At 37.8% G+C, this 13,072-nt stretch overlaps 1 protein-coding gene across 8 annotated transcripts in view; it reads left to right on the forward strand.

Annotated features, from left to right (window-relative positions):
- The window catches only part of GPR141 (G protein-coupled receptor 141), a 111,341-nt gene that overhangs the window by 8,015 nt on the left and 90,254 nt on the right, over positions 1–13,072 (forward strand). For 7 of the 8 annotated variants that reach the window (XR_007518498.1, XM_049894514.1, XM_049894519.1 and 4 more), the window contains exon 2: positions 11,518–11,654. Coding sequence is in view for 1 of the 8 variants with exons in the window: in XM_049894514.1 (XP_049750471.1) it covers positions 11,598–11,654 (57 nt within the window). In the remaining 7 variants the exon portion in view is untranslated. Of the gene's footprint in view, positions 1–11,517; positions 11,655–13,072 lie in introns of those variants that run through there. The other variant, XM_049894521.1, reaches the window with a different exon arrangement.

Consider the following 13,072-nt stretch of genomic DNA (forward strand, 5'->3'; position numbering starts at 1 on the left):
ATGGAATTGTGTTCCCCAAAAATATGTGTCAACTTGGCCAAGTCATGATTCCCAGGATGTAAGATTGTCCACCATTTTGTGATCTGATGTGATTATGTTATGTGTTGTAAATCTTAACCTCTATGATGTTAATGAGGCAAGATTAGAGGTAGTGATGTTAATGAGGCAGGATTCAATCTACAGTATTAGGTTGTACCTTAAGCCCATCTCTTTTGAGTTATAAAAGAGTGAAGCCAGTAGAGAAGAGGGAAACCTCCTATCCCCATGAAAGGAGGGCCAGGAGTGGAGCTTGTCCTTTGGTTCCTGTACTGAGAAACACCTAGACCCAGAGGAAGATTGATGACACACTTCGCCCACAGTAAACACAGAGAGAAAGCCCTCCCTGGGAGCTGGCACGCTGAATTTGGACTTCTAGCCTCCTGGACTGAGAGAGAATAACTTTCTGCTTGTTAAAGCCATCCACTTGTGGTATTTCTGTTAGAGCAGCACTAGATAATAACTAAGACACGGTCTCAGGATAACATTTTGTAAGCTACTCTTCTTTTCTCTTTCTCACACCAGAAATGACAGAGTGTAGGGAAAAAGCTGATATTCATTTAAATTTTGAAGAAGTAGAGAAAGAGGGAAAAGTTGAACATTTATTGAACACTTACTGTGTGTCTGACGAGTAATGCTGATTTAATCCCCCCAGAATCTCACGAGTATGATTCTCTACATAAGGTGAAATATAAAGCCAGATCTGACTTCAAACTACACAAGCTTCCAGCCTGGTGTGCTGCCACCTTGTTGAGCATGCTGTTAGCACCATCGAAGCACATAAATAGATAGCCTTCAACTTTTACGTATGATGGAAAAAATCCTTTGATCTAAAACTAGGGGTGGCAAACTTTTCCTGTAAAGGGTCAGATTGTAACTATTTTGGGATTTTATGATCCATAATGACTCTTCAATGACTACTCACCTGTTGTTATAGAAGGAAAGTAACCATGATTATATGTAAACAATGAGCATGACTGCCTTCCAGTAATACTTTATTTACAAAAACACCTGGAAGATGGCATTTGGTCCTTGAACTGTGGTTTGCATTTAAGCAGCCAGAAATCCCAAATCCACATGGATTTTTAAAAAATGTATTTTACACTATTAAATATGCTTTGTATAGTTAAATACGCCCTTTAAGATTCTGTGGTGTTTTATTTTTTTAATAAGATTATTTACTTATTTTAAAGAAGTTGCCAATCTCTGAGCACAACAGAGAATCAAGATGGTGCCTTATACCATTTGCTTCTCCAGTGCTGCGTAGGGAGAGCAGGAGCTTCAGTGCCAGAGGGTTTAGCTAACAGTTGATTGCCCCTTTCCCTTCATTATTCTTTGAAGAATAACTCTTGTCAGTTAAACTGAAGCTCAGGGGGCTTAAGGAATTTGTCCTTATCAGTTACTATTGAGTGGACTCCGGCTCATGGGTGAATGTGGAAACAGGAATTCAGTACCATAACCTTCTGTGGGCATTGTATGTCCAGCCTCAGCATCCCCAACTTCCTCTACCAGCAAGGCATAACACAATGCTCCAGCTAAAAACAAAGATAGTCTACCATCACCACGTCAGTGTTAGTAGGCGTTGTTGGGCCTGTTTGTTGGGTGAGTTCACTGGAATCGTGTTAATTGCATTGATTCCTCAGTGTTGTGGAAAAACCCCAGGACAGGAGTTGAGAGGACTGCAATGCAGTTCTGTGCCTGGCACTCAGTAATATAGGAAAGTCCCTCACGCTTTTGAGGATCTTCGTTTTCTTGACCACAAAAGGAGCAGACTGGATTGTGAGAACTCTTAATTTTTTTTTCTCCTCTACACTGTTTTGTCCATAATTCTGTTATTACAGCCCATCTATCCTAGCAGAGATGACTTTGATTTTCCCAGGACAGTGTTTCTACCTTAAGAAAAAAAAAAAAAAATCTTAGCTCAGAAGTACATGAACTAACTCTGTGGAAGGCTAACCTTTCCGTCTGTTTTGGGCATCTGCTGCCTGCCACTCCCACCTGGTAAATTCTGCCGGATGAAGTTGTTGGATTTAGCAAACAATACAGGATGCGAGTTAAATTTGAATTGCAGGTAAATAAGGAGTAATTTTTTTAGTATATCTCAGATATTGCATGGAATACTTATATAAAAATAATTATTTGTTGTTTATCTGAAAATGAAATTTAACTGGGTCTCCTGTATATTTTCTGTCATCCCTACACAGAAACTCTTACAAATCAAGGTTTTCACATATTGAGCTTTCTGGTTTGACAGATCTGAGTCAGTTTCCTGCTCAGTCACTTATGTGTCTTCAGGCAATTTACTTAGTCTGGGAGTAATAATTCACATTTTAGAAGGTTATCATATGGATTTAAAAAGAGAGGCTGCAAATAAATCTCCAAGTCAGGACCAGAAATAAACAACTGCTCAAAAAATATTAAAAAAACCCATTGCCGTTGAGTCGATTTCGACTTGTAGCGACCTTAAAGGACAGAGTACAACTGCCCCATAGAGTTTCCAAGGTGCTCCTGGTGGATTTGGTTAGCAGCCGTAGCACTTAACCACTATGCCACCAGGGTTTCCCAAAAAATATTAGTCAAATATTTATTTCCTTTTCTTCCTTCAATTGTTCCTTTCACTTTTCTGGGAAGAATTAGGTTCCTCTCCCTTTTCCCCCACAACAGCCTGTACCTAGCCCTATTACAGCAGTTGTTATACATGGCTTAAGGCCCATTTTGTAGTGATGTCCATGTAGATGTATCAGTTTCTTTCTGTGATGGTTAAGGGTCTGTGTTAACTTGGCTGGGCTGTGATTCTTAGTGGTTTGGCAGTTATGATGTAGTTTCGCAGCTATGTAATGATGTAATCACCTCCATGATGGGATCTGATATACTGTGATCCCCTCCACGATGAGATCGGTTGTGAACAGCCAATCATTTCAAAGGGACTTTCCTTGGGGTCTAGCCTGCATCCAAAATAGGTGGATTTTCTGGCAAGGCTCATTGGCTTTGGCTCACTCTGGATCCTGCAGCTGGCTTCTGTTCATCTGACCTCCAGTTCTTGGGACTTGAGCTAGCTCGGAGCTTACATGCTAGCTAGTCTTACCTTGCCGATCTTGGGATTTGTAGGCCTCTGCAGTCTGTAAACTGGCTGCTGTCTGACATTTCAATCTTGGAGCCCCTACAGCTACGTGATTGAGGAGATGCCTCCAGCCTGACCCATGGACTTGGGACTTGACAGCGTCTACAACTGCATGAGCCATTTCCTTGATATAAATGTCTCTCTATCTATATGTATACACTGCACTGGTTTTGCTGCTCTAGAGAACCCAGCCTAAGGCACTTTCTTTTTGTTTTTGTTAGTGTTTGCCTAGTATAGCCTTTTAATTATTTTTTTTAATTTCAAATTTTTTAAGTCTTTTTGTTTAAGATGTATCTGTATAATGGAATTCTAATGGATTTTTAGACATAAAGTCTTATAACCTTTGTTTTTAACTGTAGAGTTTCATCTATTTAAATTCATTATTAATAAAGTGTGCATCAATTTCTACTTCTTAAATTTTATTTGCATCATTTTTTTGTAGGCTTTACTTTTTTCTTCCTTTTTCCCTTTCTTCTTTGCCTTCCTTTTCTTTTGAATTTATTGAATTTGTTTTTCATTCAGTTTATTTTTTTACTTTACTAGTTTGGAAGTCACTCTATCTTTATTCCTTTCGTGCTACCAAAGAAATACAAACTTTCATATTAACTTAAAACCTCAAGTTAAAACGTGCCTCACTTTCCTCCCAATCAATACAAAGATCTTAGAGCACATTCACAGAAAACCACCTCCCAAGCCATATCACATTATTGTCCGGTATTTTAGCATTCTGTTGTATTTTTTAACCCCAAAATTAGGTATAATTATTATTATTTCTTTATACAAAATTTGTTTAGATTTATCCATATATTTGCAGGTTATTTGGTTAACATTTTTTCTTTTGCAACTTAGACCTTTCTTTTGGTATAACTTTCCTTCTTTCTGAAATGCATCCTCTATGCATTCCTTTAACGAGGGTGAATTGGCATTACTCTCAATTTTTGTTTGTATGAAACGTCTTCATTTTGCCCTCATTTTTTTTTTTTTTTCATTTTAGATGAAGGTTTACAGAACAAATTAGTTTCTCATTAATTAATACACGTATTGTTTTGTGACATTGGTTGCCACCCCCACAACTTGTCAACACTCTCCCCTTCTTAACCTTGTGTTCCTAGCTACCGGATTTCCTATCCCTTCTTGCCTTCTTGTCCTTGCCCCTGGGCTGGTGTGCCCATTTAGCCTCCTTTTGTTTTATGGACCTTCTAATCTTTGTATTTTGCCCTCATTCTTTAAAGATAATTTTGCCTGTTATACAATTGTAGTTTGAAGATTATTTCCCACATAGTTTTTAAGATAATATCCTCCTATATTCTGGCTTCAGGGGTTGTAATAAATTTTTTCTTGTTGTTAAGTGATGTATCTTCTCTAATGGGCTGCCTTTAATATCAGAGTCTCTTTTTCCTTAGCATCCTACAGTTTCACTGTCTGTGTGTAGGTATGGACTTCTTTTTATTTATCCTGCTTCAGATTTTTTGAGTTTCCTAAATTTGATGATTGATCCTTTTCATCATTTCTAGAAAATTCTCAGCCATTATCTCTCTAAAAATCACCACTCTTTTTCTTTCTTTTGCATCTCATTTAACCTCCATGTCATTTAACTCCCCTTTTGTTATTTCCATTTCCTTGATATGAACATAAACCAGTTGCCATTGAGTGGATTCCAACTTATGGCAACCCCATGTGCATCAGAGTAGAACTGTGTTCCGTAAATTTTCAATGGCTGACTTTTTCAGAAGTAGATCACCTGGCCTTTCTTCCGAGGTGTCTTGGGGTGGACTCAAAACTTCAACCTTTCAGTTAGTAGCCAAGCACTTAACCATTTGTGCCGCCCACATAGAATAGTCCTTAAGAACTCTAAAGCCAGACTGTCTGAGTTGAAATTATGTCTGTATCTCTTATTACTTGTATGAGTTTGAGCAAGCTATTTAACCTCCCTGTGCCTTAGTTTTCTCATCTAAAAATGGGAGGTTATAGTATCTACTTCCTAAGGTTGTTGTGAAGATTAAAATAGAGATATGCATAAAGTGCTAAGAAGAGTGTACAGTGTGGTTGTTATTATTTTCTTTCTGTGCTACATTCTGAGTAATTTTTTCATATCTATTATATAGTTCACCAATTTTTATTTTCTTTGCCTGAGAAGTCCTTTGAGATTCTGATTTCAATTGGTATATTTTTTATTTCCAAAAGTATCATTTTGGTTATTCTTCAAACTGTCTGGTCAATTTTTCAGTCATTTGCTTTTTAACATACTCCTATTTCTTTACGCATTTGTATTTTTATTTCCGTTTACTTCTTCCAGGTACAAGGGGCAAAACCAACAGTGGGTCATCTCAAACTAAATTCTTCACATGGGATTTTTGGGGCCTACTAATTTTTTACTAATAGTGTGGATTCCTACCTCAAATGGTGAAATAGCTGGCTTGTAGTTATGGATTGTCTGGGGAGAATTAATTTCTAGCACCGCCCCCACCCCCCATACCCAAAGCTGAAGCTGAAACAAACAAGTATTGTGTCTTTCTCTAGGGTGGGCTTTTTCTAGGATTTGTTCTTTTCTTAGGTCCTAACTTTGTGTGGTTGAGTCCAATCTGATTTTGCACTTCGTATTGGACTTGAGATTTGTCTTCTGCATCCTGTAAACACTGACCAGTTAATGATACCAAAGCTCTAGGTCCTGCAGGGCCTTTGTGGCACAGTCGTTAAGAGATCAGCTGCTAACCAAAAGGTCGGTAGTTCAAATCCACCAGCTGCTCCTTGGAAACTCTATAGGGCAGTTCTACTTTATCCTGTAGGGCTGCTATGAGTTGAAATTGACTCAACAATGGCAATGGGTATATTCATAATGAAGAAGTCTTGAATAGATTTTCAACACTTTAATGATGTTCTTATCATTCTCCTTGATGAAGAAACTTCCGACTAGATAATGTGATTTTTTTTTTTAACTGAATCTGATGTTGACGGGAGGATAAGCATATGGACATGCGTACAAATAGCGTAAAACTGCGACAAGCAGTACTGTGGGTGCAGTAAAATGCATCAATGCCATTGCACAATCTGCCTATAACACCAAACACTGTGTTCTCCAAGCACACCTCTGCCCCTCGGTTGTCTCACTGTGTTCAAAAGGATGGTAAAAATGGGTCAGATTTTTAGTTGGCAATATGACATGAGTGACTTGAGGCCAGCTCCCAGTGAGAAAATATAATTACTAAATTTCACCAACGGTTCCCTGAAAATGTCCTAAACCTCCTCTTGGGCAGTATTGGCATAGCTGATAAAAATCTGAAATGTCTACAGATATTTATAGATAAAATATTTATGGGTTTGGTTTCTCCAAGACAGGAACAGAAGCTGAAAAGGGAAAACCCCCTAGAGCCAGTGCTCTGAGTTCGGATTTCTAGCCTCCTAAAACCCTGGTGGTGTAGTGGTTAAGAACTGTGGCTGTTAACCAAAAGGTTGGCAGTTCAAATCCACCAGACGCTCCTTGGAAACCATATGGGGCAGTTCTACTCTGTCCTATAGGGTCACTATGAGTCAGAACCAACTTCAGGGCAATGGGTTTGGTTTATTTTAGTTTAAACTGTAAGAAAATAAATTTCTGTTTGTTAAAGCCAAAATAACAACAACAAAAAACAAAGTAAGCAAGCAAGATGAAGTCTCACCACCCTCATTTCTAAGGAATATTCTGGTCGTATTTCTTCTAAAACTAATTTGTTTGTTCTTAAGGGAAGCATAGAGAAAAATAGTGCAAATCTGTTAACAGATTGAGAACTACTGCTTTGGGATCAGTGAACTTCCAAGTTTAGAGCACAGAGGTGCTCTGGTCTTTCAGTGAACTCTGAACATCAAAATGCTTATAAAGGTATCTGTCCAGGTTCAAGAAGAATTGAGGTCAAATTCACCCAGTGGAAAGAACTTTTCTCAATCCTCCAGATTCCTGTAATTACGAGGAGGTGGCGGGAATATCTTTTTCCCCCCTAAGTTTCCTTTAACTTTTCTGGCAGTGCTAAAGAATTCATAAAGAAATGGAATAAAAGAATCTATAAGCAGATTCTGGGAACCCTCGGTGTCCGTAGTGGTTAAGTGCTACAAATGCTAATCAAAGGGTCGGTGGTTTAAATCCACCAGGTGCTCCATGGAAACTCTATGGGGTAGTTCTACTCTGTCCTATAGGGTCGCTTTGAGTTGAAATTGACTCGGTGGCACTAGGTTTTGGTTTATAAGCAGATTCTTAGTCCAAAGAATTAAAGGCCACAATTTGCAGAAAGCTCAGCTGCATCGGGTATTCAAATAGGAGGTTTAATGATGGATGTCATGATAAAGTGATCACAAAAGAAGAGAAACATATGCCTGATACCCAAACTCGTATTCTTTGTTCTTCACAACAGCATGAATTTTGTGGGTTTCTAAAATTTGTATATAAATCATAATGATTGACCTTGTGAAGAGGATGGGCATGGCCAAGGAAAATAAGAGAAATTAAGTACCCTTCATATGTTGGTGGCTCTCCCCTGCTTTGCTCTTCTGAGAGCCCTTACTCATCTGGTGTTCCCCACCCTTCTTGCACTCCCACTGTCTCTTCCTCTTTCTCTTTCTTTCTTATGCTTCTCAAATCCTCTTCTCTTCTTCCCTTTACTGCCTTCCTGTTATGGGGTAACCTCAGACACTGCACACAGGAAGAAAAAAAAAAAAAAAACCCTGAGGCAGACAGCTGCACCAGACACCTCTCAGACCTTCCCCTTTCTTGACAATATTGACCATTTACTGCTTACCAAGAAGATTCTAAGTGCTTTTTAAATATAGTGCTTTGTCGTCTTATTAGTTGCTGTCAAGTCGGCTCTGACTCATCACAACCACACATACAACAGAATGAAATGTTGCCTAGTTGTGGGCCATCTTCACAATCATTGGTATGCTCAAATCAACGTTATGGCCACTGTGTATTTTGAAAGCCTTTTAACCTAGGGGGCTCACCTTACAGAACTATACCTGACAATATTCAGTTGTGATCCATAGGGCTTTCATTGGCTAATATTTGAAAGTAGATTGCCAAGCCTTTCTTTCTATTCTGTGTTAGTCTGGAAGCTCCACTGACACCTGTCCACCACAGTTGACCCTGCTGGTACTTTAAATACTGGTGACATAGCTTCCAGCATCATAGCAACATGCAAGCCACCATGGTATAACAAACTGATAGACGGGTGTTGGAAATAATAATACGTGGAACCATGATTTCCCACTTTTTTTTTTTTATCATACTTTAGTACCATAACTAAATTTCCCAAATAACCTGACAAAGTAGATATTAGATGAGGAAGTCTTAGAGAGGTCAAATAACTCACTCAATTTCAAATAGCTAATACCCAGATCAACTCGTAATCATCCCACTGTATTCTGAGTTTTTCTGATTACAACATCTTTATACCTCCTGTTCAGATATTACAATTTAAGAAGGACATTGGAAAACTAGAGAGTACAAATAGCCTGGCCATAATGAGGAGAGTATTGAAAACCACACCATCTTTATCACCTTTACAAACAATAAACACATATTGAGTGCTATCTCTATGCCAAGTCCTATGGTATTTTTATATGCATTATCTTCATGAAGTAAAACACTTAGTAAAACACCATTATGAAAGATATAAATTATAATCATCCTAATTTATAGGTGAGAAAAATGAGGCCTGGCTAAATTAAGCAACTTGCCCAAGACTACCCAGTTAGTAAGTGATAGAGGCAAAAATCCAGAGCCAACATATAATCTTTCACTGTGCTGGAAACCTTAGGTACTGCAGTATGCACAGAAGAGGGAGGGAGAGAGAAAAGAGATCCAATAGGAACACTCAGTTGATGGAAAAATATCATTTAGAAAGAAAAAAAAACCCACAACATTTACATGGTGAAGCTCTGGAGAACAGAACTGTAACAGACTGTTATAGAGAAGTAGACTTCTATACAAAATGACAAAGAACTTTCCAACAATTATTTTTTTTGTATAATAATACTACAGGCTGCCTCACAGAGTGAATTCTCTGGCTCTGGGAGTGTCCAGGTACTAAAGAAAATTTCTAAGTTAAAAAGAATGCTGGCATATATGACCTCTAAGATGCTTTAGATCTAGAAGTTAGGAACCGTCACAGCAGTCCAGCAAATGTAACGACATAATTTTATAGGTGGACATGTCAAAGTATGATGAGAAAAAATGGTTGAACCCAGGTAAGGAACTAATTTAGCCCTTGAACAGAGCTCTGCAGAGTCTAGTCTCTGGTTCTATCAGCATTTTTTTTCCAAACTGTCTCCTGACAAATTGCTCGGTAAAAAAAGCCAGCCAAAAGCAATCTTTGTTCTAATTAAGGAGAGAGTTGTTTTTCTTGAGTTTATTTTTAGTCTAAGGCAATGCATTTCTTCCTCCCTGTGATTACAGAAGTTCTAACAAGGTGGCAACAAAGAGATATTCCAAGAGGGGTGCCATTTTCAGGGAGTATTTTTTAGTGAAAGCTAAAGCTGGCCTCCTAAGACCTGGGAACATGAGTAATAATGTCCTGTCTTGGAGGACTGTTGTGAAGGCAGGAAAGTAATGTGTCCCTCCTGGGAAGAGGCAGATTACTCAGGAAACTGCTGAGGGGAACAGAGAGGAAATAAAGACAGGGTTCTTTCCTTTCCTTGCTCAACCACTGGCTTTGTTATGCAAGAGCCACCCAGAGGGTAGACCAGCATCAAGATGTCAAAGTCCAAAATATTTGCTTAAAAAACCCATTCAAATAAGTACTAATAATGGCTACCATTTTTACATTTCATAGATTATAATGCATATTCATGTATTGTATCTCACCTAGGCCTCCTAAGCATTTTCTACACAAAGGAAATGGTGAACTTAAAGACTTACAAGGTTCTTCTATGTATAGTGTCTCACATTCCAAATGACTTTGAGATAGAGGTGTTATTAAGCTTTTTTTTTAAATTGCGGTAAATATATATACATACACACACACTTTTTACATGTACAATTCAGTGACATTAATTACATCCATTATGTTGTACTAGTAACACCACTACCCAGTTACCAAATTTTTTCATCGCCCTGAACAGAAACTCAGTGTCCCCTAAGCAATGAATCTCCCTTTCCCTCTCCGTTTCTACCTGCCCCTGGTAACTACTAATGTACGTTGGTCTCTATACATTTGCCTATTCTAGATATTTCATATAAGTTGGGTAATAGAATATTGTGTCTGACTTATTTCACTCAGCATAATGTTTTAAGGTTCATCCATGTTGTAGCATGTATTAGGACTTAATTTCTCTTTAAGGCTGAGTAATATTCCATTGTATATATAAAGCACATTTTGTTTATCCATTTTTCTGTTGATGGACATTTAGGTTGTTTTCACTTTTGACTATTGTAACCGAGCCATGGAAAACTGCTTGGAAAAATACAAGCCATAGCACCTACTCTGAGAGTACTGAGTGACTGTTGTTTTGGTTCTGTCATCAAAGGCATTACCGTTAGCCAATTAAGAAATACAGGACAATTGTGTTTGGTTGGAAATAAAGAACTGATAGTTTAAAATATTTTTATGTTTATGAAAATTATTTTTCTTCCCTCTGCTGTTGAGTCACAGTGACTCTATAGGACTAAGTAGAACTGCCCCATAGGGCTTCCAAGGCTGTAATCTTTACAGAAGCAGACTGCCACATCTTTCTTCCACGAAACAGCTAGTAGGTTTGCAGCACCAACCTTTTGGTTGGCAGCCGAGTGCTTAACCACTGTGCCAACAGGGCTCCTATGGTATTCTTGCTATTGCAGAAGATTTGGAAACCTTTGAAAAAAATATAAAGAAAGAATGAAAATTTATTCATGGTCCAACTATCCAAAGCAAACACTCTTAAATATTCAATATTATTACTTGCAATAAATACATATATTCAGATTTTGTAGTAGCAGTCATAGTATATATATATATACTGTTATCTTCTTTATTGTGGGAATTTTCTATTTCATTTAATATTTCTTTATGAGAATCATTTTAAGAGTATAGCATGTCATATGGATGTAACATAATTTACTCAACCTATCGTTAACAAACTTCTTTGCATGTGGTGTATACATTTTGTAGATCTTCTTGATATTGCTCTTAGTAATTATTAGAAGAGAGAGTATTGCCTCGATAAGCATGATTGCTACTAATTACCTTGCCATAGATATCGAATTGATTTCTAGAAATGTGGTGCCAATTTCCACTCTAATGAACAGTGTCACCTCTTTGCCAGGGTTGAAGATTGTCACAATATTTTAATTTAGTAACTTTAAAGATGAAAAATATTATTGTTGTTTTAATTTTTACTTGTTTGAAATCTATTGATAGGAAGGCCGTTTTACCTTGTCAACACAACTCATCAAAGGCGGGAATAAAAGAAGTATCTGTGAAGAGCAGTCTTGAACTCAATGTACTCCTCTGCGAGTAAAGACCAGACCATCGTAACTAACTCCCAGTGGGTCAAGGTAAGTACTTAAGGGAGAGGGAGCCTTGAGCATTGACTACAAGAGCAGGGAACACAGCAGCAGAGACTAGGATATGTCTGCTTGTTGTCCTCTTGCCTCTCTTTCTTCCACTTCGAGTACTTTTTATTGCTTGAACAGTCCTGAATGCCTGCTGGGTGCTCAGCATGCCTGCACTAAGCACTCTCTCAACATTTGTTTCTCAGCATGAACTCTGTTCACTAAGCCATCTCTGTAGAGGGTAAAACAAGGATGGGTTCCAAGCAGAGAAACCTAGAGCAACGGGTGGACCTGGAAGGAAGCCCACTGGCAACTTTCCTATATAGGTGATGAATTTAATCATACATCAGTCTTCATGACAGAAAAAGGAAGTATACCTATTTTTTTGTCATTATTTGATTTTTTAAAAAAATGTTTTCTGCCCTTATTCTTTTGTTTTTAGATTACTAATTAAAAATGATCTTATGAAGAATTTTAAACAATGTCATTTTAAGCAATGAACCCTGTGTACTATACATCATCCAGCTGTATCAACTCAACTCAAAACTGCTCCCATTTGATTTGTTCCATCCCCACCCCTGTAATTGGATCATTTTGAAGAAAATTCCAGACATAATATCATTTTACCCATAAATATTTTGGTATTTGTCTATAAAGATAAAAAAAAGGTCCCTTTTAAAGAACATATCTACGTATAGTACTATTATTTTCCCTAAAATAGTTCTTTTATATCATCGAATAGCCAATTAGTGTTCAAATTTTCCCAGTTGTCTCTCTCTCTTTTTTTTTTAGTTGATTTTTTGGGATGGGATCCTAACAAGGTACATACATTGCATTTGTTGAATGTTTATTACGTATTTTTAAATCTATAGCCGCTCCCTCCATTATGCAGCCGGAAGCTGTGTTTCCTTTTTTGTAGGAAACGGTATTTAAAGTCCACAATCTGGGTGCCAGGGATGCTTACTGTTACTATGATGGTCATTATTTCTGGACAGAACAAAGAAATGAGCAATATGTAGGCATTTTTGATTTGCTCATATAATTTTATTTGCTATTTCCTATGTGTATAGCAGGATGACTTTTTTTTTTTTTTTTTTCCTCCTTAGTATCAGAACTCCATACCTGCTTAATCAAATACTCAGTGTGTTCATTATACCTAGCGGTCTTACAGGTTTTTTAGGGTGAGGACATGGATGCTTCACCATGCGATCTGGCTCTCATAATCTTCCTTTATATTCAGCCACTCTCCTGAACGAAAAAGAAAAAACAAAGCTGGCAAGGGACCGATAACACCTGAGATAAAATCACAGAATGACAGGGCTGCCAGGTCCTACTGAGATCATGCAAGTTGCCCTCTTTTTTTTTTTATGCCAAAGCCAGAGAGGTAACTTACTGGAGGTGATCTAAATCAGCAGTTCTCA

The sequence above is a fragment of the Elephas maximus genome, chromosome 8, assembly GCF_024166365.1.
Source record: "Elephas maximus indicus isolate mEleMax1 chromosome 8, mEleMax1 primary haplotype, whole genome shotgun sequence".
Taxonomy (NCBI): domain Eukaryota; kingdom Metazoa; phylum Chordata; class Mammalia; order Proboscidea; family Elephantidae; genus Elephas; species Elephas maximus.